This window comes from Lucilia cuprina, chromosome 5 (assembly GCF_022045245.1).
Source record: "Lucilia cuprina isolate Lc7/37 chromosome 5, ASM2204524v1, whole genome shotgun sequence".
Taxonomy (NCBI): Eukaryota; Metazoa; Arthropoda; class Insecta; order Diptera; family Calliphoridae; genus Lucilia; species Lucilia cuprina.
The window spans coordinates 31,153,928-31,176,771 of record NC_060953.1 but is presented as its reverse complement, the minus strand read 5'-3'; the positions used below and the strand labels follow the sequence as shown (position 1 = coordinate 31,176,771).

The window sequence follows — 22,844 nt, the reverse complement described above, 5'->3', positions numbered from 1 at the left end:
TATATATATATAATTGGTAGCTTTTGCATTTTTTATAATATTAAACATAGAAACTAAATAGATACAGTGCTGAATATATAATATTCTATATGGGTTTATTTTAGTAATTGTTTGTACTTTAACTGGTACTTTTTAATTTTGAAAGACTTAACAAAATATTCACTGTGCTATTATATTGAACATAGAAACTAAAGATATGCATATATCGCAGATCAGGGATGGCAAAATTGGTACGATGGTACTTTTTTTAAAACTATTTGAAGTGCAAGAGTACCGTGATACTCCTGAGTCATATTTGATACTTTAGGGCTATAATCTCAATATCTGATTATCGTTTAACCGGTAGTAAATCTGTCTGTTAAAATATTTTTTTGTTTGGAAACTTTCAATACATCGTTTTGAAATAACAAGAGAATTACAATATGGGGATAAAAGTTTCTTGAAAATTTAAAATAATTTTTTTTTTTTTTTTTTTTTTTTGCACTTATTCTGGAAAATTTTAAAATTATATTTTCCTAAATGTCAAAAAATAGAAATATGTAAGAATATTTTGGAATAATATGGAGTATCAGATTCAAAACCATCAAAAACACATTTAGTTGTTGTGTTATCAACATTTAGATCTTGATAACTAATGTATACACACAAGCAATTGGTTTATTACTGTATTTATCAAATAATATAAATCCTGATATTACCAAAGCTGTTTAAATACTAAGCAAAAAAGTTCCTGTTCTGGAATACTGGAATAAAAGAAAAAGAATAAGTACTTAAATATTTAAATGGAACATCTTATCTTGAACTACGAATTGATGCTCAGAATCTAAAATAATAAGATATGCTGATGCAGATTCTACTGGAAATGTAAAAAATTAATGTTACATATACATATTCTAGTAAGGAGTTGCAACAAGTTACATTGTCTTCTACTGAAGCTGAATTCGTATCTTAAACCTTGACTACACAATAACTTTTCTGACCGAAAATGTTATTAATAGACCTTAATGTCAATATTTCCGGGTTTTCACAAAAAGGAGACAACAAGAGCTGTTTGAAATTATTAGATACACAAAAAATAAAATGTTACACATTTATTGAAAAGATCTGCAATCTGTTGACATTTACTGTTATTTATTTAAAATTATCTTGTAATTTACATCCATTTAATTTTTGCCAATATTTTATTAATAATTAATAATTAATAATTAACTGTCTTAAACGTATGCTGCACAGTAGAAAAATATAGTAAAAAACTTAATGCATGGCATTGGTATGGCATTGGTTTTTAACCCCCTATATCCAAGGAATTTCATCGAAATCTAAGAGGGTAATGTTAAAAATTCAAAACATAAAAAAATACACAGAAAAGCCAATTTTGTGTTTGCAACCAATAAAAGTTTAAATGAATTCTAAACTCAAATTAGCAACCTCGTAACTTCAGAAAGCTTTTAAAATATCTATGTCATATTCTCCAAACACACAGTTAAAAAGCTTTTATTCATTTATTTCTTGTTCACAAGCAACTTATAAAATCTTGTTTATGAATTGTCTATAAAAGTAAAGCATGCATTGAGGTAGGAACTTTTTAAATGTGAAGCAATTTGTAAAAACTTTCCTATCGACAAGCAATAAACGAAAAATTGTAATGTATAAGGAACATCCTAAAAATATGTGAAAGGTTTTTCAAGTCATAACTCTACATGTGTTAAGTTGGAAATGGTATAGTTAGTGGTCGTTTGTGCTGATGTTTGTAACCACACCCCCAATGTACTACATAAATACAAATTTGTAGATATAAATAACTATAGTAACGCAGGTTTTTATACTAAAATGTATTCTTCTTCAACATGTATAATCTATCAACTTCGTAAAACATATATAGGTATATAAGAAATAAACGAAATAAAAGAATAAAATCCGAATATTTAAGATAATAAAAGATTTAATTATTTTTTAACATTGAAAAGCTCAAGAAGATTGAAAATGTAATGAAATCAATATTTATGAAATATATCTGATATACAGTAGCGAGCACAAAAAATTAAACGTGACGTTATGATCTTCGATTTCTTCTGTTTCGAAATAACGGTAATGAATCCATCTCTTCTTTTTGCTGTTTATTCTTTTAAATCAGATTCTATTACGCAAAGTGATAGTATTTTATATTTACTAAAAAAAGTGAACTTTTTTCGCGAGCACAAAAAATGCAACGGAATAAAATAACAGTAAATTTATGATTTTTATTGAGTTTTAAATAAAAGTTTTTTGAAGAACTTATACAATACGAGCATTATAGCAGTAGCAGTTATTATCTAATCAAACAAGAGCTATTATTAAAGCTGTAGAGAATAAGAATCCACCAAATCAAAACTTCCACCTTTAAAGACCGGTGATTAAATTGTTCAAAATTGGCTCACGAAAGAAGGTAGTGGACGTTGCTAGTTTCACAACGGAGCATATGGGTGACTCTATTGGAGTTCACATTGCTCGCGGAAGTTTTAATAAAGTGTAATTTACTTGGAAAACGTTTTACTAAGGAACCAATCAGTAGAGTCAAGAAAAACAAGCCCCATTTTTTGTGAAATGTATCAGCATTGGTCAAGTGAACAGCGGATTAAGGTCTTATGTGTTGACGTGAGCAAATAAAATTTATTTGACTCCGATACCATAAATTTCTTACTAGATGGCCTAGACAAGGATGTTGATTTGAATCAGACAAAATCAAATCGCTACTGTATATGATATCTTCGCACAAGATTTATTTTTGGTTTTATTAATTTTTTTATTTAATTATCAACTCTAATGAGAGTCCGGTTATCAAAGGATATTTGTGATAATCGGTATATAATTTGCCATAATAGCAAATATTATTTCATTCCTTATTTCATATTTCCTGTTTTATTTTAACTAAATTTGTGATTTAATATAGAAGTTAAATTTTCCAACCAGATTTTTGTATCAAATATATAATTTTTATAGGAAATACCTAATACCTATGAATGAATAATTGAAGAATCTATAACAAATAATATCAAAAATAATTTACAAAATGCTTTGCTACCGAATCAAAATAAAATACAAATAAAAAGTTGCAAAATGTCTACCATATAGAACATTATTTATTGAGTAAATAATGTAAGTAAATATCATTTGAATAACGAAAAACTACCAAAAAGATGCTTATTGTAGATTTTCTTTTATTCAGGTCCCTAAATGTCAAATTTTATACATCTATGTTCAATATTATAAAAAAAATCAAAAGTACCATTTGAAGAACGAAAAAGTGCTGAAAATGTCACATTTATAAGCATTCTTTAATAAGAACCGTGATTCATGTGTTCGATTTCAAACTTGAGAAATTCAAAGAGTAACATTTAAGTACCAAAGAGTCACCTATTTAAATTTTTATTCAAATCTCCATTAAAAAATTGTGTTTTTAAAAATTACAAAACAATTTACCCGAATTTGGTCCTTTTTAGGCCTTAATAGCCGAATTCGAAAATAATATACCAATAGCTTATTTTGTGTGAGTAAATTAACTATTATTTTCGTTTTTTATAATAGTCCGGTACTTTTTCCCATGATAAAATATAAAATATTTTTTTTTCAATAAATATTGCAGAGGTATACAAAAAGTACCAAAAATACAGTTTTCCCTCTTTATCACTCAAAAAGGACTGAATTTTAAAAAAGTATGAAACAGGTGTCTCATAACTTTGGAAGATATGGCCAAAGCATATACAAAAATTGTATTATATTTATTAGTTAAAAAGTTAGATAAGTAAGATAATTAAGAAAATCTGTATTACCCATTTTCCCCTTTAACTCCCAAATGTTCAAATTTCCAAAAATTCCTTCTTAGTGTATTTACATAGCTATATCTTGTGTGCTACCCATAGCTATATCCTGTGTGGTGACTATTGTTAACATTTGTTTTGGCATAAGGCGGTTAGAGTTTATTTTCTCACGGAGTTCAACATAACAGTCTTTAACTGAACCATAAGACAAGATTTATTTCCCTTCGTTTATAGCAGTATTTTAAGTAGCAACAAGGATTTCTTTCAAAGGAAGTGTTGGGATATATCCGTGTATTTTAGTCGGGAATCCCTGGAATTAATGCAACCATACCTATTGTAAAATATTTTATACAACAGAAATTGAAAGGAAATCCTGCAAAAAGTTGCTCGAATGAACGTCAATACAGACACACTTAAATGTTATATCGGAAACTTTAAAACGCTGATCCCTGATAGAACATTTTGGTCAAGCGAAATATTAGAGGAAATACCTTCAGGAATCCACAGCTACGCGGATAAATCTAAATTCGGAATCAAATTGGGCCTTGAGTTTTATATTGAAGAAACAGAAATATACCACCGTTTACCTAATCATAACACAACCTTCCAAATTGGATTAGGATAAAAATGCTGCCCACAGGGTCTAACATATTTACCGATAGCCAGGAGACAATTTGGATAATATAAGGTAATAAAATTAAATCTAATATACTCCCAGAAGTAATGTTTACATCACTAGGGAGCAGTCGGAAACGAGAGGACAAATGCAATTACTTAAAAAGAAAGGGAGCTCAAAGTAGTTAACTTGATGAACGCAAAACCATTCGACGCAACTTAAGCTGATTTAAAACTATGGGTGAGAGAATCACATAAGGCCTCTTGGAATTATGAAACGGTGGGCAGAATCACAAAAGTTCCTAATAAGTGTCCCTGATGAGAGCAAGAGAAAAATTCTCCTCAAAAATTTTGAGTCAATATAAGCAAGTCTGAGGTTAGTAAAATGGTATGTATTCTGAGTGGATACACATAATTACAAACTTTTACTTGCGGTTTCAGCATGAGAAGTGGGCAGTAAAACTCTGGAGCACATTCTTTGACACTGTCAGGCAGTTGTTAAAATTAGATTCAAGTATCTTGAAAGTGATGTTATTTCAGAAATGACATTCTTTACGAAACACTGATCAAAAAATTCTTACACAGAAAAAAATTACGATTCAGTACAACAATTCCCCAAACCAAATGTAAAATTGTTTAAAATCGGACATATCACGAAAATTGTATATTTAGTGTATTTCGCACAAAACTCATTTAAAATAAAATCATTTTTTCTCAATTATAATATTGTATATACATATACAGTTTATGATACCCATATGATACCCATATGTATGTTAAAAATGGGGATTATTTAAAAAAATAAAGCATTTGTTTTGTTTTTTAACTTTATTTCGGAATATTTTTACTTTTTTTGGCAAAAAAAGATATTGTTTTAAGAGGGCTCAAAGAGGAGTAGGGCAAAATATGGCCCTATCCTTAAAAATGTTGGTATTCATCAATATTATTTATGTAGAATTTAAAAGTGTTATTAGTGTTTGTAAGTGAATTTTGACCTTTAAGTCATTTTCTGAAGGGGATGGGGGATGGGGTCAAATGAATCCCGATTATTACAAAAATCGGTAGTGTAATTTAAAGTTCTATTAAACTAAGTTTTGTCGACTTATGTTAACATAATAGATCATTTAAATTAATTATAAGCCAAAAGGGCCTATTTGGGGGGTACGGTTGTATGGGGGCTAGTCGAAGTAATGGACCGATTTTAACCATTTTCAATAGGCTTCGCTTGGGCCAAGAGAAGCGTGTGTGCCAAATTTCATCCAATTATCTTGAAAATTGCGGCCTGTACCTTACGCACAAGGTTTACATGGACAGCCAGCCAGACGGACGGACATAGCTTAAGGTGGGTATAGGACGAATATTTTTGTATGTTACAAACATCAGCACAAACCCAATATACCCTCCCCACTAAAGTGGTGTAGGGTATAAATATATGTATATTTATTAAAAATTCATTAAAATTTCAAACAAAAGACTTAAATTTAAATCAAAAATCTTTATTGAACAATTTTAAACTTCAATCAAATTGCTAATAGCAAGAAGTAAAATGTTTTATTTTTTATATGTAATTAAACAAATTTGTTTGCCAAGTCTACAAATAATTTGAATATTGAAAAAAGGACAATTACTTTTAGACTTACAACCACTTTTTAGAAACTATTATTTTGTACTGTTAATGCTAAAATACTTATATGGGGAATTAAATGTGACCCTAATCAAAAAATCTATTTTGACGAAATTTGTATCAAGAATAGTACTATCGGTTCGATCAAGAACTTCTGAACTTAGAGGGGGTCAAAGTTGGACATTTTGGTTATACAAGGTTTTATTCAAATGAGTGTAGGATATGTTAGGTTGATATAATATATCAAATCCAAAGAAATAAACCTAGGTCACAATTAGGAAATAACTATTCGAACTTCTTTGGACCTATAGGTGAGATGTTACACTCATTTCCACATAACCATGTATAACCAAAATGTTGAAACTTTGTGTTTGGCCTACTATCCCATAGCACTAAGCTTGGTGCAAAAATTCATCCAAATCTGAAAACATCCCTAAGTTACAAAAGAGAGATTATTTTAGCTGTTTTAGATTTTTTTAAAGAAAAATTGCAATTTCCGAAAATCTTTATGTTTCGGCCTATTTGACCAAAAAAAAAAAACAAAATCTCAAGGGCGTAAATTTCATATCTCCGTAAGTAAAACAAAAACCGCAAATTTTTATTGAAATAAAAATTTGACAATAAGAAATAAGCTTAACTTGAGAAATGTTGAACTCAGTTTCTGAACATTGAAAAATAATGATTCAGCAAACATTTTTTAATGAAAAGCAACTCACAATAAGCCTGGTAGTGTTGTTGGTGTATTTCATCGTATTTGACGTAACATTCATCCTCCTATCAACCTAACCGTATGCTTTTTTACTTTATCAGAAGTTCCTCTGGTTCCCGGAAATGTAAATATTTTTTTCCGATTTGAGGGAATAAAGCAACGCCGGGAATTGGGAACCCTAGTACTTATCAACACACTTCTAAACTAAACAAGAATTTTAAATATTTCTTTAAACATTTACAGGTTAATAACGTAAAATGTCACGTTGTAGCAGAAACTGCGTTCTAATCAAATTAAATAAATTATATTAAAGTTCTACCAACAAAAACTCCAAAATTATTTAAACAAATCAAATTCAAAATAAGTACTATTTTCGTTAATACTTAATTGTATTTAGATGTATGTACAAAAAAAAATGTAATAAAATTTTTTGACCTTTTAAATGTTTAGGATGCATATGTGATGTAAGTAATGTGTATACATAAAATTTTATAGAAAATACTTTAATAACATATGAAACTCTAACAAATCATATTGAAACTGATTTAAATACTTTCTAATTATAGAACCGGGTGTTAGTCAAACTTTCTATTTATGTTAATTCTAAGAAAAAAATTGTACATGATTAAATTATTTCTCCTGGGGTTAGAGCTCTGCAAAATTTTGATATATAATTTATTATATCTCGATTAATTATTTTTATGTATGATCGATATGAGTATCAATATTAAGATCATTGATATGTTATATGACATAAATTATTAACCTATTGAAAGCCGGGGGGAAATGTTATGTTTTCTAGAATTGAATTTTTTACAAAAGCATCGTTATCTCAAAAATATATCGATATAACGGTACTTCATATTACATAAAATTCTATAGTCAATAATATGATATATGTATGTTTGAGAGCTCCATCTCATTAAATACACGTTTTACATATAAATACATATATTTTACCTTTTACCTTTTCTACGTAACTATTTTAAAAAGCTAATTCAATATTTATTGTAATTTATTTTGGTTTATAAAACAAAATTTCCAAACGAAATTTAATTTATAAATCGTTTATAAAATAAAAATTTGTTTATGAATATGGGGGTAAATATTCAATGCTAACAATAAAATATCAATAAAAAGAAGCGTGTGTGCCAAATTTCATCCAATTATCTTGAAAATTGCGGCCAGCCAGCCAGGCGGACGACATAGCTTAATCGACTCATATAATGATTCTAAGCTGATTGGTATACTTTAAGGAGGGTATAGGACGAATATTTTTGTATGTTACAAACATCAGCACAAACCCAATATGCCCTCCCCACTAAAGTGGTGTAGGGTATAATAAATAATAATAGCAGTAAAACTGAATTTCAACCAATCTGTCGTGTAGCAGCTGATTCCCACAGGTATCCGCTTTGTTGTTCCGCTTGATCATTATATTCTATTTGGGATCAGAGTCTCAAAGTTTCCGACTTATTCAAGCATTAACCAGCCAAAAAATTCTTCAGGAATCCAACCTTATCAACACCACACCTGAATTTTCTATTGTTTATATTGACCGTAGAAGCGATTAAGTGGTCTACTATCTTCTTGTTCTATATTACTGTGCTGGTCTATTAGAATTTTGCCCGGTGTCTTCTGACATCTTTCTGTTTCACTATCTAAGTAATTTCGAGGTTGATTTCTGAATATTCTACTTGGCTTTGTCACCATTGATTAAAGTGTGAAGTATGGCTTGGTCTCGACTGTATGTATATACGAAAACGGAGAGCACTTTTTACTTCAGACAATAAGGTAGAATCAGATATGGTTTCCTGAAACATCTTCTTCGACTTCCTCCTCTGTGCTCCAATACTTTATTTGGAATTTAATATGTGTTGCTATAAGGTACCCATCTCCGTAATAGTATTTTGCTCACTATCGACGACCTCAAATAAGTCGACGTTACTGAGTTATTTATGCCTTACTACGTAAATTTATATATTTATTTAATTGTTCCTTCAATGTTTGTTATTATAATACACTTCGTTTTTATACCCTTCACCTTCGTGAAAAGGGTATATATAAGTTTGTCATTTCGTTTGTAATTTCTATAATATAATTTTCCGACCCCATAAAGTATATATATTCTGGATATTTATAGGTAGCGGAGTTGATTAAGCTATGTCCGTCTGTCTCTCCATCTGTCTGTCTGTCTGTGCGTTTGTTGAAATTAGTTTTTAGAGTACCCCAGGTATCTGCGAGATCCGAATCTTCAATAATTCTGTTAGACATGCTTTCGAAAAGATCTCTATTTAAAATCAGCAAATCGGTCCATAAATACCGGAGATATGAGGAAAAATCTGAGACAACCCATGAAAATTTCTTAAAAAAATTTAGATTTTTTATTCATGCTTAGACAAAAACTGTAAATTACAACAACAAAACACATAATCATACGGTAAATTTTTTATTGCACTTGTTTATAAAAACAATGCTGAGCATGATGTCACGATACAAACAAGGAGTATGTTGTTATTGGTTAAAAACATGAAATTTAGTATGTAGGACCGGAATAGGTTCGAAAACTTAAAAGGGGATTTTTTGTTACTTTTTTGTTCTACAAAAGGTACTTTTTGGATTTTCTATAATAATGAACCTAGAAACATGAAATTAAGTAAGTAGCGCCTGGATTAGTTGGGAACACATAAAAGGGGACTTTTTGGTACGTTTTCGTTTTACAAAAGGTACTTTTTCAATTTTTTACAATATTGGACCTAAAAACATGATATTAAACATTAAAGGCCTGAGGTTAATGAAAACCTATAAAATGGGATTTTTTGGTACTTTTTCGTTCTACAAAAGGTACTTTTGATTTTTTTATAATATTGAACCTACAACCATGAAATTTAGCATGTATGGCCCGATTAGGTGGGAACACATAAAAGGGGAATTTTTGGTGCTTTTTCGTTTTACAAAAAGTACTTTTTGAATTTTCTATAATATTGAACCTAGAAATTTGAAATTAAGTATGTAGAGAACGGATTAAGTGAGAACACATAAAATGGCAGTTTTTGGTACTTTTTTATTCTTTTTAAATGGTACTTTTTTCATTCTCTAAAATATTGAATTTAGAAACATCATTAAGTATGTAGAGTCCGGATAAAGTGAAAACTCATAAAAAGGGACTTTGTGATACTTTTTTATTCTACAAAGAGTACTTTTTAATCTTCTATTATATTGAACCTAGAATCATGACATTAAGTATGTAGAGCCCGGTTAAAGTGAGAACTCATAAAAAGGGACATTTTGAAACTTATTCATTCTTCAAAAATTGCTGAGAAATTAAATTTTTATCTTATACATATAATAGATTTTAAGTGCTACAACAATATTTTTTTAATTTTCTGACAATTATCTACCGATTCCACTTTTTCTTACTCTCTACATTTTGAATTGACAGTATATTATATTTCTGATGGGAGAACTTTTGCAATGCAGATATAGGTGTAACCGCGATAGCATTTTCTTTCCCAACCTAAACTTATTCACTCACGTATAAAAATTGTATTTAACATTTTAATATAACAATAAATTTTTGTTTATACCTGATAAATTTGTATACATTTAATTTTTGTTTAATAAAAAATATTAATGCATTCGCTCAAAGGTGAAGGGTATATAAGAATCGGCATAGCCGAATATAACACTCTTACTTGTTTCATATAAGAACCGCAAATGATTTAACTAAAAAGTTCCTATAATAATATAACGGAAGGACCTACAAGATTTGATCGCCCCAAAAAGCGATTTTAAATTCATAAGTATACCAAAAGATTAACTGGTGTAAACAAACTAATACTATTGTGATTTAAATCAATATAATTTCAAACAATTTTTGCTAAATCCTAGACCAATAAAAATATCGATAAATGCTTTTGTGCACATAATTACAACCCGTAGAGGTACGAATTGCAATAATAAAAGAAATTAAAAAAATGGTCACTTTTTTAAATTTCGTCGGCTTTTGTATTCTGACACACACTCTTCGAATTTTTAAAAAATAAAAATTTCTTAAAAATAAAAAACCCCTTAAAATATACCCTTCAGTACGAAAAGTGTCAATTTGCACCTTTGCATTTAATGACACAGAAAATATAAAAAATGTTACAAAAATTACATGCTATTCAAAACACCAATTAGAGCTTTGTTTGAACAAGAGATCAGTAGCTAAGGGGTAAGAGCTTCTAACTAGAAATTGAAAGACACAAACTTTAACCCCTGTCTGAGAATTATTTTATTCTTTTTATTTTTAAATTTTGGTTGGAGAATTTGAACTAGTGATATTAATGGAAACATGTTATGCATAAGGTGTCAATCAGCCACTCGCAATGACATCCCCATGTAAAATTCAACAGTAACATTGTTAGTGGATTGAAAATTCACTAGTGGTGGTTCTTAGTGGCTGTTGATATCGCCGTTGTCGAACTAGCTCGTCGTACTGCAGGGTAAATACATACATATGTAAGTACATATGTATGTATTATGTATAAGTAGATATTTCAAATTCTTGTGAAATTTACTAATAAATTAGTTTTATAGAGGCATGATTTGATTGCAGTCATGTAGATTTCAACATTAAAATTAATAACAGCAAAAGTTCAATGATCTATTATCTTGCAGAAATGCCAATGAATGGTCAAATATTTTGGTTATTAAGTGTTCTTTTTTGTTTCTGCTCTATGCAACAGAGCACAATCTTGTGTAAGAAAACCACACAACAAATGTTTTAAAGTTCAAAGAAATTTCAAGTCTCGTCACAAAAAATTAGAAATAATAAACCACAAGCAGACTTGCCAGTCTAAGGAAATTTATCTAAATGTTTGGGATTGGAAAAATCTTATGAGTATATAAAGCTATTTTAAATATTTTTCACCATATTTTTTGGATTAACTATTTAGAATTTAAATGTATTCATTTTCTTAGAAAAAATTAAGGTAATTTAAATGTTAACGATTGTATTCAAAAATACTTATTTTATGTTTATTAACCAAATTTCGACAATATTCACGAAAATTGTCAAATAGCTTAAGCCAACAATAAGTTGATTTTTAATAATTTTTTTTTTCAGTTAAATCTTTTTTTGATAATTTTAGGTTGATTACCATGATACAACCATATAAATGTAGAATCAGCAGGGAGAGTTCTATGCCTTGTTAATTCAAACAAAAAAGAACTGAAAGGAGAAAAACTTCAAAATCATTAAATGAAAACTACGAAAAATACCATGAAATAACGGCACATGCAAACAGCATTCCAAACTTCTGTATCCTGTTTTGACATTTATTGGTTTTACAATGTTTTTGATTCAAATTATTCAATTTTAATTTCCTTATAAAAAAAGTTTTCAATAATTATTATTTGATGTTTTTTCTTCAAAAAACTCGTTTTTGCACCGATATAAAATATGAAATTTTGTCATTCTCATTTTTCTATTAAAATTTACTTATATTATACATTCGCATTCATTTTTGGACGGACTTTAAACAATTAATTCAACAATTTTATTGTTTACAAAATAAACACTTAAATTAAAGGAATATTAAAAAATATAACTTAGATCTGGCAACCTTGATGAACCGTAAGCTGATCAAATATACATGAATTGTTTTATCACACGAATACTTATACTTTTCTACTTTTGTTGCTAAGGAATATAAGTCTTCCTACTAACCTGTTTAACAATTTTGTCAATAATTCTTCAGACGTTTGATCGCACACATTTTTTGTTGATTCATGTTTTTTTGCTGTTATTATTAAGTTATTTCGGTCGGTCAATGTTCCTGTTAGTTTGTTTAGCTAAAAAGCAAAAGTGTTCGTGTAAAAAGTTGTCAAATGAAAGAAAAAATTTAATCTTAAATCATTTAAGTGGAAGTACATAGAGCGCTACAAGTTGATATAGCGTATTTTCATTTAACAAATCATGCTCGTCATGTTGTAAAAAAGAAAGAAAAAACATTTTCAATATTTATAATTATAAAAAAAATTCAATTAAATTGAAACACTAAATTGGAAAAAAATGTTGGAAAATATATTATATATAAAGCAAATAAAGAATTCATTACAGAGGAAATAAAAACTATATCTATTGGCAATATCGACCGATGATTTCGCCAAGCCCCTCTATTAGGCAGAAAATTACTTTAACGAAGCATCACTTTAATGAAGCATGTAAATTTAATTGAAAATGATCGACCCATATTCACCCTACATCCCATATAAGGTTCCCCTTGAAAAAAAGACAACGCTCATAACTGTCTAAAAGCAACGAAGGCGATAAATGTATGTATGAGCCAACAACCTTTTACAAAATTCTACGAGGTTCGTGCTATAATTGATCTAATAAATGAAAAAAATTATTTCGATAATAACAAAATTATAAATTCTTAAATATCAATATTTATTCATAAAGTAGCATTCCTTTTGGGTAATGATATGAAGGTGGGTATTAGGGAAGCCAAAAACCGGTATTTTTCAAAATAAATCTCGGGATTTGCTTCAAAAAAATGTTTTTATTTTCTGTTTTAAGTCATATTTTTCTTAAATTTACAAATTACCATCATATTTAATTTTTGATTTATGCAAAACGAATGTAAATTGATTTATTCATTTCGAACAAATCCAAAAGTTGGTCATAGACCCAAAAAGTATACACATTCTTTGTCTGTAAGTTCAAAAAACGAGTTAAAAGACTCATTGTATTTGAGCTGCAAATTTAGACGAAAGTTGACACAATACATTACAATAGAAAGCAGATTCAGTCGGTTCTCGCAACTATTCCAAAATTTTAATGTAATTATTGTCAAATTCGGTTACTATTACTTAATATATTGTGTGCACAACTATTTTTATTTATTTTATTAATATTATTTGTATTTGCAATTGAAACATTATTTATTGAAAACCAATTTGTGGATTATGTGTATTTTAAAATATATTTTATTTCATTTAAAATATTACAACAAAATATAAACATTTATGAACTTACAAAACTTATGAATAAAATATAACAACATCCCTTCAGTTTTGATGGTAAAGGTGGTATTAGACGACATGTATTTAACATAGGTACGTACTGCCACATTTTTATGTATGTCAAAATTGTCATTTTCATGACAGTTCATAATTTTAGCTACCACACCTGCCTATGTTTTCTGTATGACATAGCCTAAAAATGTCATTAAATTTTAAAATTATAAAATAGTTTATTAAAATTTTAAAAAATACTTCATTTTAATGCTCTTAATTAATTTTCTTTAAATTATTTTAAAAAAAAATATTTCAAAACAAAGTAGCTATTTTGTTTATGGTTGTTACACAATCGTTTATCTATTTCCACATGTATTTTACACATACAATGTTTCTTCATCTGTGTCAGACGATATGTACAACTTTTACAGATGGAAATTTTATTATTTTTTATTACAAGATAGAAAATAAATAAAACATTACCTTTTTATTGGAATTTTCGCATTAATTTATCCTCAAATCGAAAAATTTTCTTTAAAAATGTGATAATTTAAAGATTTTCATATATAAAATAGTTAAATTTATATAATCCCGGGATTCCAATTCCGGTATACCGGGATTTGTAAAAGCCAGTCCCGTTTAGCATCCTTAGTGGGTATATAAGATTCGGTACAGCCGAATATAACACTCGTAACTTGTTTTCATTCATTATTTTGTTATTTTTCTTATATCATTTAAACAAATTAAATTACTTAAATAATAAACGTGCATGTATTGTATTTTTATTTTTTATTTACTTTCCAATAACTTAAACATTTCTTCGGTTGTGAAGAAATTTTTCCTTATAAAAGTAAAATCTTACATATAATATAAAAATATAATATAATATAAAAAATATAAAAAATGATATATGCATATAAACTAAACTTAATTAATGTAAACGGTAAAAATTCTTATAAAATAATTAATGAATTGGAATTTATCCAATTGTTATTGGAACGTATTGTTAAGTGATAGATGGGGTTTGGTGGGAATGGCAAATGCAATTTGCACAATAATACTGAATGATAAGTAACTTAAATTTGTATTTGTTATTTTGTCAATTACTCCTCTATTCATAAAGTTATCAATTGTTCCTTTTAGAGAAATGATCATGTTAAAAACATTGATAACTTTTCTAAATGATTATGAATAGCGAAGTAAAAATTTAAGTAGCATTTTAAACATATAATAAATACATAAAATTATTATTTTTATTCTTTGCTAATAAGGTACATATTTTAGTCTTTCTAAAAGCTTAAATACATGTCTTAATCTATATGGAAGGCATCATTTGCATAATTCTAATTGCTCGATATTATAATTAAATTATACATATAATTAAAAAAAGTAAACATACTAATTAAACTAAGTAATTAACTAAATGTCTTAACAATATGGCTACCCACAGAAGAATTCAGCATCGCATCTATGGAAACAGCAATATGGAATGTTATTGTTGTGATTGAAATAGTTTTTGCCTTCGCGTTTGTTGCGCATCTTTTTCTCATTCATTATATGAGAGATTTTCTTGGACTTGTAACGAGGGCTCACATCCAAAATACTTAATTTATCATAATGTTCTGGAGCCACTTTTAAATAACCACCAGGTGGATAGATGCTGCGTCTAACATTAAGAAAATGTTTTAAAGCTGTGAAATAAAATAAATAAACAATTAAAATTAAAATATTATTACAGCAAAAGAAAATTAATTAAAATACATATTTTATTTCCGGTCATTGATAATAGTTTTGCATGCACACAGGGTCAATGTATGTTTTGAGGACGACACATTCATTTACTAAATTATTATTTCTATAAATGTACGTTTACATGACTGTAAGCATGTAAATAAGTATTTTTTAAAAAATTTTGTTTAAATCTGTGCATAATTTCCGGTTATTTTTAGTATCAACAAAAAAACAAACAGACAAACAATTAAACAAATTATACTGTTAAACAGTTTTAACAATAAATATAGCAGCATCTATCTATTTAATAATAAAACAAATCACAAGTGCAATAGAAATATTGTTACAGAATTAAATTAATCAATATAAAACTTCGATAAATTTTAACTCAAATTAAGTGGTGCTATTTTTATTGCTGCAATTGTGTTAAAAAAATTATAATATTTAGCTAAAGTTGGTTGACTTTGTAACCTTATTAACCATATATGGCATATATAGTATGTTCAATATAAATACATACTTACACACATACATGTGTGTATGTTGATGCAAGTGAATTGTGTAAATTTGTCAATTCCAATTCATTGATAAATAAATGTACATTGACTTTTTATGCAAATGCATATTTATTCATTAATATTCAGTAGACTTTTGATTAATTTTTTTTTTTAATCTTTATAATTTTTTTCCTTCCGAGTTTTCTAAAATTTTTTAATTGCATTAATACTTACGTTGTCTTGGTAAATAATCATAATTCTTTTTTAAGTCGAGTGAACGTCTTTCTCTAACTTCCGTGTCAAAATCAAATAAATGTTCACATGCCTGCTTCGCATATTCTCTCATACGGTCAAGCGAACATGCCGATGCTTTCGAACAACCAAATATATAAATCCAACAAATGACCAAGAGTACCGATAAACATTTTTTCTAAAAAAAAGAGAGATTAGAAATAAATAAACATTAATATATTATTTCATAAAGGAATTAAAACATAAGTATGTATGTATGTAAGTATATTTTTACATATTGCTCATTTATTGCAAGTCTGACATAAATCAAAAAAGGCGTTTTGGCAAAAATGGCTTTGATTTTTTTAATGACAATTTACTATTTTTCAAAGGAACAAATCATGAATTTTTAAAATTAAGCCCGATTGTAAAGGTTCATTCTTCGTGTGAACTTGGTTTTTGTTGTGGGTGCAGAGTCAATCCTAATGAAATTTGTTTGTGGGTATAAAATGGTGGACATAAAAAGATAAGATAATACATATTATGTTTCCACTGAGGCGTTTTGAGCAAATCTAGTCGATTTGGGAAAAACTACCCGGAAAAATCTTTACTTTCCCGCTAAGTAGGCAAGTAATATTGGAGCAAATTGTAAGTACTTAATATTTACGGGAATAATTTTTTAGTTTTGTTCGAAGATGAATAAAAAACAAGTAAGAGTGCTATATTCGGCTGTGCCGAATCTTATATACCCTTCACCATAGTGTATTTTAAACATAATTGATCTTACAGTCTAGTTTATAAAAACATTAAAAAATTTGAGTCGATTTAAGCCGAATGTTTCGGCGGCGGCTCAAGCAACTAATTATAGTTCGGCGGCGGCTAAGCTCCGACTCGAAGCCGGTCGACTTCGACCTCTGATTCGTTGCTGGTAAACATTGACGAGACGTAGATTTTGTTTTTGTTTATCGTAAAAAAAATTGTTTTAAAAAGCACTTGGAAAAAATTTGTGTTAGTTTTAAATTTCAAACTTACATTATTCGCATATAAAATTATTGTACAATAACTCACAATCTACTCTCATACAATTGAAAACGTTTTAAATACTTTTTTCTATTCATTAAAAATATATTTGCAAAGCAAAAGGGAAAATTATTTTATTTTAACAAAAAATGCAAATCATATTTTTTTTGCTGTGTATACTTTGTATGTTTGGATTCCAATCATACAAAAAATACACAGCTGAATAAAACCAAATACATCTACACACACACGTGTACATCTTTTTCTATATACAGTGTTATTGTTGCTTTTATAATAATTTTTTGATGAAATTTTCAGAGGTTGTCTCGGATTTTTGCTCATATCTCCGTTATTTACCGACCGATTTTGCTGATTTTAAATAGCGATCTTCTCGAAAGCATGTCTAATAGAATTATTGAAGATTCGGATCTCGCTATCTGGGGTCCTGTAAAAACTGATTTCAACAGACAGACAGACGGACAGACAGACGGACATGGCTTAATCGACTCCGCTATCTATAAGGATCCAGAATATATATACTTTATAGGGTCGGAAAATTATATTATAGAAATTACAAACGGAATGACAAAATTATATATACCCTTCTCACGAAGGTGAAGGGTATAATAACTGGTTACAAACGTGCTTTCGGATTTAAGCTGTCTTACAGTAATTTTCTATGTTTATAAAAATATTCTCTATTCAATGCTCTATTAACAAGTTATTTTATCATGCTATCTAAAATGGGTTTTACACAAATTTAAAAATCAGTCGTTATCGAAACATTGATAACGGCCACTCATTGTGTAAAGTATTGTATGAAATAACTATTTTACGTACAATTCTCGTAACCAAAATTTTAAAATTTTTTACCGGGTAGTTGAAATCATTTACACTTTCCATACAATTTTGACAGATTCAAATCTATTTAATCTATATAACAGATTTGATTTAAAACTTGTAGAAAACATAAAACATATAAAAGTCACTTTTTGATGAAAACATTAAATTTAAGTGGATATATATCTGAATCTGTCAAAAATAAATTTCAAATCTACACGACTTTAATCAGTTTTGTCCAAATCCACTAGAATTGCTCAAAATTCGTCAGTGGAAACATGGTATAAAGCAATATCAGTTTTTTTAATGGAAATTACCAACAACATTTTAAACAAGAGGAATTTATAGTCGGACATTGCCGACCATATGATACCCTACACCAGTCAGTATGTTAAAATTGTGGATTTTTTAATAAAGTATTTAATTTACTTATTGTTGACAAAAAAAGAGATTTTCTGCAAGAGGGCTCAAGGGGAGAAGGGGTAAATATGGACCTATCCTTATAAATTTTGGTAGGTAAATTAACGTCTACTTCAAAGTCATTTATGTAGATTTTAATCGTTTATTAGTAATTATATCCTACACCACTATAGTGGGGAGGGTATTATACGTTTGTGCTGATGTTTTAAAGTATACCGATCGATTCAGAATCATTTTTTGAGTCGATTAAGACATGTCCGTCCGTCCGGCTGGCTGTCGGTCCATTATTTCACCTAGCCCCCATTCAACCGTACCTCCCGATTTGAACTTTTTATGCCATAATTACGTCAAATATTCTGCTATCTCTTTAAAAATTGGCACAAATAAGTTTTATATAATTATAAATGACACTGCAGATTTTCGTAAAGATCGGCCTATATATGACCCTAGCCCCCATACAAACCTCCCATCAAAAAATGACTTAAACGTCTAAAATTGACTTGTAACCATTTGTATCGCAATGAAACTCAACAAAACTAACTGTTATTTAGAAATATATCCTTTTCCCAAATTAACCAAGGATCGGTCCATATTTGACCTATATAAAGCCTCATTTAGAAATTTTAGTTTTTTTTATCAATAAATTGCTTAAATATTTTGGAATTATTGGTAATATTCAACATAAAACTTTCTTTATAAAAAATAAAAATTTTATAAAAAGTAAAAATTTTAAAAATATACTCATGGTGTAGGGTATTATATGGTCGGCCATGCCCGACTATACTTTACTACTTGTTATAAGTTAATTTTGATCTACAAGTCATTATCTGAAGGGGAGTTTGTATGGGGGCTAGGGTCAAATGAGGCCCGATCAATATAAAAATTAGTATTTTCATTTATTGTTCTATAAAGCTAATTTTAGTTGATTTTTGTTAACATTATAATACATTTAACGTAATTATGAGCCTAAAGGCCCGAATCGGGGGGTACGGTTGTATGGGGGCTAGGAGAAATAATGGAGCGATTTCAACCACTTTCAATAGCGTTCGTCCTTGAACCAAAAAAAGATTATGTGCCAAATTTCATCAAATTATCTTGAAAATTGCGACCTGTAGCGTGCGCACAAGATTTACATGGACACACAGACGGACGGACGGACGGACATAGCTAAATCGACTCAGAAAGTGATTCTGAGGCGATTGGCATACTTTAAGGTGGACCAATATTTTTGGGTGTTGCTAATTTCAGCACAAACGCATAATACCCTCCCCACTATAGTGGACCAATATTTTTGGGTGTTGCTAATTTCAGCACAAACGCATAATACCCTCCCCACTATAGTGGTGTAGGGTATAATAATACAAAACAAGTATGATTGTATAGTCAGGCTTTGCCAAGCATATGATACCCTAAACCGAGCAGTATGTGAAAATGTATGTAAATAGATATTAAAATTAGCAAATTTCAGCAATAGCTGGACAATTTTGACATCCATGTGAACATTTTGAGATAAAATAGACGTACTGACTATAAGGGACATCCCTCAATAAAGAAAATATTAAATTAGTACATCTGAGAAAATATAACCAGAAATGTTACGGTTATAAGAAGTATGACGAAAAGGTCTCATACAACAATAAACAGTGATGGATTTAAAATAAGTGTTATAAGCAGGCCAAGGATTTCCATGCACTTAAAAATTAAAAATATGCATTATAAAATGGGAAAATATGCACTAAAAATGTGAAAAATATGCACCAAAAAATATTTCTTTATGAAGTTATATATTAATAGATATTCAATTCAGATCGTATGTTTTTGATAACAAATATACAGGTTTTTAAGGGCTGCTTTATGTACTATAATACCACTTTAACGGAGCCACAACCTCAAGAATGACAAATATAAAGACTATAATACAACTTTAAATAGTATATTGTTAATTTCTGAAAGTATGAATTAGAGAATTGTAAGAACAAAATTTCATCAAGATATGTTTTTATATGGACACACAGATGGATAGACTCAGAAATTGATACATTAAGGACCAATATTTTGGACGTTACAATTAGCAGCACAAACTCAAAACTCTGCACTATTGTGGTTTTAAAAATTAAATAAAACTATTTAAAATTGTATTTCATAGAACCTAGTATTTTTTTTTGTTAAATTAAAATTTGTTGATATTTATTTAAAAAATTCTAAATATGTAAATACCAAACTTGTTTTATAAAAACATGAAATACAAAAACAAAAATTAAAAAATATGCAAAATATGCTATACAAATGTTAGAAATATGCTAAATATATGCAATTTAAAGCAAAATATGCAATTTATGCATTTGTAACGAAATATGCAATATGAGTCGAAATAGACATCCTTGCCCTGATTATAAGATATATTTTTGGTTAAGAATAAAAATTATCGAAAGCAAAATATTTTTTTGTTATATATTTTTCAAATATATTTTGCAAATTAAATAAAACGGCTAGTTTTACATGCACAAATAACTTTGACATCCGTGATAAAATTTATGCGCTGAACTGGCAGAATAGCAATACATATGAATACAAAAATTTGAATGTCTGGGAAACTATAAGAGTCCATATGAACGCAAAATATACCCACTAAGGTATACCACCTTAGTGGCAATAAATAGACATTGATACTATCGGTTATCTTATGAGAATCTATAATGACAGTCAACCTGTTAATAAGATGGCGAGATGATAATTAACTTATTTTGGGTTAGAAAATACGAAATATAACTGAAAATAATAATGCTGGCACCTTGGCAAAAGCTTGATAGAAACCAGTACTGTAGTATTTCCCTAACGATCATTAAAAATAATATATACAATATTGAGCTCAAGACGGATGGTCAATTGAGTACACTTGATCATTTGCTAATTATAATAATATTAGGTTTCAACAAATTGTAAATTTGGAGATCATGGGTATTCCCTATAAAGATATGTACTCTTGTTAGTAAACAGCGTGTGAAATCTAATCTAATAAAATCAATATTATTTTATACTTATAAGGTATTAGAAGTTTTTGCTCAGAAGTAGGTTTTGATTCTACTATTCAGTACCTGGGATGGAAAGAATTTTATTTTAAGACCTTGAATTAATTTGTTTTTCTTTTAACAAAATGTATAATGTATTCATATTGCAATATGTTTTATATTTTTGTGGGTAAATTATTTCAAAAAATTAGTCCCGATTGGCGTTATATTAATATCCATATTGAGGTCGTAAAAATAACTTCTGTATAGAGATCAATATCCAAATTGACGTCGTAAAAATAACTTCTCTATAGATCATGTCTTCTTGGATTCCCTTGTCATTGAAAATAAATTTAAAACTTCTATACAAATAAAAGTGTCTTTCTTTTGTTTATTTATTATCTGTATTTTTCCAATACATTTGAAATTACAAAAATTATGTAACATAATGCAACTTTTTTTACATACTGATACTTATTGTGTGTCAAAATGTATATAGTTTTGTACATATGAATGTAGGTATGTATGTTTGTATGAATTAATGTGAGCGATTTCTGGTCAATCAGTTGGGAAATGTAATGCATTGAGCACAAACGTCTTAAGTAAGTTTTACGCGCTGTATTTAAATACGGAAATGCATAAATATTTCGAAGACAAAAGAAGAATTACACTTTATTTTTAGTCAAAAAACACATTTATTTGAATGTCAGACTCTGTTTTAAGAAAAAAACCCACTATTTAAATTAACTGCTTACTCTTATCAAAAAGGATGCAATTCTTGTGAAATTCTAAACTTACCTTTAGATACATTTTATTTTTTACACGTTTTAAATTCTCTTTATATAGATAGCTTTTATTAATTGTTTTTTATTGTATTTTTTTTTTATTTTATACAAATAGTAGCACGTTTTGTTATTTTTTTTTATTAAACTAGTTGTTTATTAAATTCTTTGTTATACTTTTAAACTAGAAAATATTCGAAAATATCTAGTTACCGCGACACTCAATTATGTTTTTAAATCTTCTATGTACGAATTAAACAATTGCAAAAATAACAAAAAAACAAAAACAAATAAAAGATATAAATTTAATTAATTAATTAATAATGTTTGTTGAAATATCAGTCGGTGTTGTTTCTGAAATGAATATTGAAAACAAATGAAAGCATTAATTTCAGGTGAGAGCTTTTTATATCGACACGACCAACAGCAGGATCATTTTACTGACCGGTGATCGAAATACTACGTTAATAACAACAACAACCACAAGTTAAATGAGAGTAAGTTAAGCGAGACAACAACAATAATAAGCAGCAACCAAAACAGAGAATTAAATTGAATCAAA

The 22,844-nt window shown here is 28.4% G+C and overlaps 1 protein-coding gene across 1 annotated transcript; it reads right to left on the bottom strand.

The window, feature by feature from the left end:
- Positions 1-14,589: 14,589 nt before the first annotated feature.
- On the bottom strand, positions 14,590-22,354 carry LOC111676600. The gene is made up of 3 exons (XM_023437554.2): positions 22,299-22,354; positions 16,216-16,411; positions 14,590-15,444 (listed from the first exon to the last, which is right to left on the bottom strand). Exons 1-3 carry the CDS (start codon positions 22,308-22,310, stop codon positions 15,194-15,196), a joined length of 459 nt encoding a protein of 152 aa, XP_023293322.2. The 5' UTR covers positions 22,311-22,354; the 3' UTR covers positions 14,590-15,193.
- Between the last annotated feature and the right edge of the window lie 490 nt (positions 22,355-22,844).

Bases quoted from the DNA above. Each gene is read 5' to 3' on its own strand.
- LOC111676600 (XM_023437554.2), bottom strand. The intron at 15,445-16,215 runs GTAAGTATTAAT...TTTATTTCACAG, and splicing joins TGATTATTTACCAAGACAAC to CTTTAAAACATTTTCTTAAT.